The following is a 6,001-nucleotide window of genomic DNA, read 5'->3' on the forward strand; positions in this document are numbered from 1 at the left end:
TCAAACAAAATTATGGTAAGTTTTATTTTCTACATGTATAAAACATTCTACAACTAGGAAGTCCAATATTGAGAATGATCAAATGCTATGTAGCATGAATTGTGTGTGAACCTGTGAAGAATTATATAAAAAATATGAAAGGAAATCTATAGCTATTTTTGCTGTGTAAGAACTTTCACGAGGACATTTTCATGATCGATCACCTTGGTGCATTGTTAAAAACCAACCTTCCAAGGAGCAGGGGGCTTCCTTCATTCTACTTCAGACAATAAAGCTACACGTTAGCATTCGCCATTCTTCTGGACGCAAGAAAGAGCCTTCCCCAGAGACATCAGGAGACATCTGAACTAGACCCTGGCAGCATCTGTTTCGGTATCACAACGAGGTGAAAAGTGTACTCTGATTTGTACACAGACAAGAACAGTCTGGTTCGATAGAATCCCTCTTAACAAGCCGTTTCTCACGATTGATCATCAGTTGAATAAGAGGCAGTTTTTGTCCTATTTCCCGCCAAATTTCATTCACAGTTCCATTTGGATCGCTGTATTCAAAATATCGTTTCACCTGAATCGCACATTTCAAATGGCAAGAACTTAAATACAACTAACTGATGTTACACCACAAGTTGTGATCGCTAAAAAACAACTTCAGCACATCAGCTATACGATGAAGGGAAAAATGAACTGAATACAACTGTCAGATTTCAAAAGCTAAAATCCCTTCTATTACACCCACACTCACTCAGCATGCAAATACCGTTCTTATTATGGTCATCTGCGTAACAAAATTGTGTAAGGATCATTTTAATTAGCTGTCCTTGGGCCAGGAAAAAGAAAGTTTAGATTGTACTAGTAATATTCTCTGTCCTCCCGCATCGATTTAATAGAGACAGGAATTCCAAATCCCTACTTTAAATAAAAATTTTCACCTTTTATTCCCAAGAAAACCAAAAAAAAAAACAATCACTGTGACGTCTAAAGAACATCTGCAGTACAATGAAAGAATTAAAAAGAGCGACAAAGAGCACAACACCTTCACCAAAATAGAAGTTTTGATTATAAGAAAAATGCAAGTAGAATTTACCTCTCTCATCTCTTTCTGATATTCCAGTATTCTTTCTGTGGATACTGCTCTCAGCAATTTAACTAGATATCCTGGCTTTAGAGACGACTCAGTATCCACAAAAATTGCTATCTTTCTGTAGTCTATGACATCTTCGAATGGTAACTCAATACTATCACTGACTATCAACGGCACACACAAGCTAACAATGGAATCAAAAAGACGGCAAGCTGATGGGGTATCGCCGGCAGGATTCAAACAGAACTTTGAAGTATGCATGCCAAGCGTTGCTGTGCGCCGACTTTCCCTAGATTGTGTCCCATGACTTATTAAAACATCCTCTTCTTTCTCAAGCAATTGAAAAAGCATATCACGAATTTTTCCACCCTGAAAGCGTAAGGGTTGAAACAAAACATAACATCATGAATATCAGTAAAGATGACATGACATTTTCTTTCAATAAAACACATCAGCACATGCAAAACTATAATCCCCTTTTCTCATTCTGGGCAATGCCAAGGGTAGTCACATTAAACAAATCTACAGATTAGTATCACCACTTCACATTATTAGTAATGCTAATGCTGATACCAACAGCAACAAAACAATTGGTGAAATACAAGTGCAAATTTCCACACATCTGGACCACAGAGCATAAATATCACTGCACCATACAGCCATAATAATCATATCTTTAATTTCTTGATGTCATTGAGATTGTTTAGAAGTGTAGCAGTGGTTACTGTATAGAACGTTTTTCATTTAAAAATATATTAAAACTATATTTTTTTTCATTTTTTAAAAATTATTTTTAACAGAAAAAAATTAAAAATTTTCATCCTCGTAACAACATTTCTCTGACAAATTTCTACAGCCTTTAAAAACTCAGGTCTTTTCTACACACCCATCAGAGGGGGGGAAATAAAAAAGAATTCACAATGCCGTCCTTCTTTCAACCAAACAAGAGCATAACCACATAATTTCTCTAACATACGCCAAGAACGTTAGCTATAAATGAATCTGCATATAAATATTTGATCTTTCATTTTCTCAAACACAATATAAATATTTCCTTTCAGCAACATCACATAAAGCTTTAAGACAGTCAATAAGCTTACATCTTTCCTGTACCGATTGCCCATGAAAAACAAGAGCGTTTTTCTCTCATCCACACCAATATCACCATTATAAACATTAATCCTATGCGCGTAAGGCACGATGACATCCTTGACTAAGGACCCTTGATCACTTCTAACCCGCCCGAAATCCGACAGCAACAGAACCGCATTCTTGACCCGGTCCAAGACCCGATAAAGGGCATTCGGATCCCCAGCAAAAAGCACATGATCCCTTCCATTATTCCTCCTCCAATACTCCTGCTTCTCTAACCACTCTACCAGCTCGTCTTGCATCTTCTCATCACTATAAACCGGATCCGAAACGGGCACTTTCCCGACCTGAACTGGATTCACTGTCAAACTGAGAGAAGAAAAGACCGGAACATAAAACAAGTCAGCCTCCTCCGGGTCATTTACTTTGACCACAGGTGATCCAACTCGGTCCGATTCGGGTCGGGAAAGATCCGAATACAAGTACCATTCACCCATGTGTTGGTGACCGGGGTAACTCACCTTAGACAAGTTAGAATAGCCACGCGCCAGCCCGTGATTCTCGATGATTCCTGTTGTGAACTTCTTGGGCAGATCGTGCATGAATACCCTAACTTTCCTCTCATTTCCCGTTGCTTTCACGGGAAATTCTTGGAAATTCTCCCTGGAAATCTGCTTGGCGAAGAATGATGTAGTTGTGGCGGAGACACCAGCAGTGGCCGTGGTGGTGAAGTAGCTGAGGAAGGTGTTGAAGGAGACGTAGATGATGAGGACTGTGAAGGCGGATAAAATTAGGGTTTGTTTTAACAGAGAGGATTTTCGCGTCATAATTTGGGGAAATTTGCTGGAATTTGGGGATTTAGGGTTTCTGGTTTTTAATAATTTCGCGATCATTTTTTTGAGCAGTGGTGGAGGAAGGCTAGCTGCTTGCCGGAGTACTGTTACAATGTGCAGCTGATGCGTCGGAAGATGCCACGTCTATCGATGCTTTTGAGAAAATTAAGAGGTAATTTTAGGAGAGGGGAATCAATTTATCGTTGGACACTTGGATTTAGGGTTTTTTTTTTCAATTTTTTTTTATCAAATTTAATTTAATTTTGTAATTTTATTATCTTTCAATTTTTTCATACATTTTCAAGTTTTTTTCTCGGCCATTCGTCCTGAACCACCAAGATAATTTTTTCTCCTCTAATTACTTTCATGATTTAAATACCATTCCAATGTTGTCTCAAAAATAAAAAAAGAAATATGATTGTCTTTTTATTTTTTTTCATTTAAAAAAAATAAAAATTTACTCGAAAAAAATATTTCATAAACCGATTTATTTTAAGTTTTATTTTTATTCCCCCAACTGAATACTTTTTTTTTTGCCTTTTATTTATCATAGTACACTAACCAAAATGCTCAAGAAATTCTCTAAGCAAATGTTACAAGAACTCTTTGATCAACTGGTATTATTACATAGCATATCTATACTTTTCCAGGCGACTGCCCCATATACAGAATGGATCATACTGAAACTTGTAAAGATGCAAAAAAAGTTGCAGGGACAGAAGAACCTAGAGAGATAGGTACTCGTCGCTGCATCTGAAGGGCTGCCCAGAAATAACATTAAGTTTATCCACAGGCGCAACTATTCCAGCCAAATGCAATATGCTGGCGTTGTTAATATCTTTATAAGCAGTAATCATGTCCTTGTGTGCTTCAATATCATGAATAAGGTTAGAGACTTTTTCTTTGCGCAGTTATACACTCAACAATTATGAATGCAGCTGCAACGAAGAGTGGCAGTGAAGGGCCTGCGAGTAGCTCTGCAATTTGTGAATCATCCAATAACAGAACCTGTTCCCACAGTAGCTTCACCAGCTCAAGAACTTGTGTGTGCATCAGCTTTTTGTCATAATCTGCCCTGATTCCTGGGACAGTATAAGAAAATAACTCAGAAAATGAACTTGTTAATGTGAACTCAATGAGTTTATCATATACATAGGCAGGGCGGGGGCATGCATGGGTTCGGGTGGGCTATAGCCCAGGTTAAGATTTTATTAATATTTTTTGACTATTTTTATGTAAATAAAATTTTTAATTTTTAATTTTTAATTGAGGTATTAAAAAATTATGAAAATTTACGTGGAGCTTACTAATATGATGCTTTAACTTGGGTTAAAATTTCAGAATTTTTGAAGAAATTCAGAAATTTGATAAAAAATCACAATTTGACCAGTTTTACGTTATTGAGTGTAATTTTCAATCCGACCATCAGATTGAGCTGAAATTTTAAGAGGGATCTTAACATATATTGAATAAAATCTGGTTAAAATTTTAGGATGAACAGAGTTTGGTAGTGCTAACAAAAAAAAAGTCAAATAAAAGCAAAACGACTCATTAAGAGTAAAATGATTATTTTCCATTAAAAAATAAAACAAATCAATTTTTCCTTCCTTTTATATGTTGCCGACTGGGTAGAAGTAGAATAAAAAAAAAAGCAAGAGAGAAAAATAAGGGAAAAACATTAAAAAAAAAATCCAAGAAAAAAAAAAGAAAAAGTAAGAGAATAACATTGTAAACTTACAAGGTCCAACTTATAAAATACTAATCTAAGAAAGAATCAAGTGAAGAAAGGAGGAATTGAGAGAGGGACAAAATTTAATTACTTTGTTTTTCAGTTGACATGAGATTGTTATTTTATCCCGGTTGAGAGGTTGTTATAATATTGATTCAGATTCGAGTATAGATGAATTATATTCCACAAAATATTGAAGGATGTAACTTTAATAGTGGGTTTATTTTTATTTTTATTTTTATTTTATATACTTTTAAATTTAATTTTTAATATTTTGAATAATATATTTGAATCAAAACTTTATTATTAATTTTAAAAATTTATATATATAAGTAAATAATTTATTTTTAAAAAATTTATATATTTATTTAATAATTTAGGATAGAAAAAATTATTGGCTCCATCCTTATCCATACATAGGCATGGCAATCAGCATAGTACCACTCATTTGTATTGCACGGACAAATTGTCCCACCAGGAGCTTGTTTGACAGTGTGGTTGCGGGTACTTTTTAAATAATTTTTCGTGCCAAAATATATGCCAATAATGTTTTTTTATTTTTTAAAAATCATTTTTGACATCAGCACATCAAAACGATCCAAAATGTACAAACCATATTAAATTTTAGCAAAAAAAAAATTCAAATTTTTTGGGAACGCAGCCGCAGCCGCAGCCGCGTTCCCAAACATTACCTGAGCTGACAGATCATGTCATGATTCAAGAACCCAGATTTCTCATTAATTCCAAACCATGTTTCAATACTATGAAAGTAATTAGTTTGATGATCATTACTGTAACTGGCAAAATCTCTGAAAATATATATTAATAAGATTGGGACTGTAAAAATTTCACTATTTTAGACCTACTCGGTTAAGATTATCTTATTTATCAATGATGCATCATGAATCCCGTATCATATGAAAAAAATTAAAAAAGATACGCTTAATAATAACATAGAATAAATATAGCAAGTCAATTCAGAAAACTTTTAAATCATTCTATAATTTTATTTCTTTTTAATTAAAACTATGCCGTTTTTTTTTATAAAAAAAATCTTATTTTCTTGAAAGAACAGAGAACTTTTAAATCCCAAAGGGAAGTGAAAATAAATGGGACAAGAAACAACGAGGAAAGCCGTGAAAAGAAAAACGAAGTCTTTCACGCATGAGAAAACCTCAACGTGGGAAAAGATTTGCAAATCTATTAATGTATTGATATTAAAAATAATTTTTAAAATAAAAAATATATTATTTTAATATATTTCAAA

The 6,001-nt window shown here is 34.1% G+C and overlaps 1 protein-coding gene across 1 annotated transcript; it reads right to left on the minus strand.

Annotated features, from left to right (window-relative positions):
• Window positions 1-3,212, minus strand: LOC7482204 (probable arabinosyltransferase ARAD1). The gene is made up of 3 exons (XM_002318258.4): window positions 2,181-3,212; window positions 1,084-1,449; window positions 1-564 (listed from the first exon to the last, which is right to left on the minus strand). Exons 1-3 carry the CDS (start codon window positions 3,063-3,065, stop codon window positions 376-378), a joined length of 1,440 nt encoding a protein of 479 aa, XP_002318294.4. The 5' UTR covers window positions 3,066-3,212; the 3' UTR covers window positions 1-375.
• Window positions 3,213-6,001: the final 2,789 nt, after the last annotated feature.

Source organism: Populus trichocarpa, chromosome 12 (genome assembly GCF_000002775.5).
Source record: "Populus trichocarpa isolate Nisqually-1 chromosome 12, P.trichocarpa_v4.1, whole genome shotgun sequence".
Taxonomy (NCBI): Eukaryota; Viridiplantae; Streptophyta; class Magnoliopsida; order Malpighiales; family Salicaceae; genus Populus; species Populus trichocarpa.

Excerpts from the sequence above, each read along its gene's own strand:
- LOC7482204 (XM_002318258.4), bottom strand. The coding sequence starts at position 3,065 with ATGATCGCGAAATTATTAAAAACCAGAAACCCTAAATCCCCAAATTCC. Across the intron at positions 1,450-2,180 it reads GCAATCGGTACAGGAAAGAT|GGTGGAAAAATTCGTGATAT; the intron begins GTAAGCTTATTG and ends TTACGCTTTCAG. Across the intron at positions 565-1,083 it reads ATCAGAAAGAGATGAGAGAG|GTGAAACGATATTTTGAATA; the intron begins GTAAATTCTACT and ends TGTGCGATTCAG.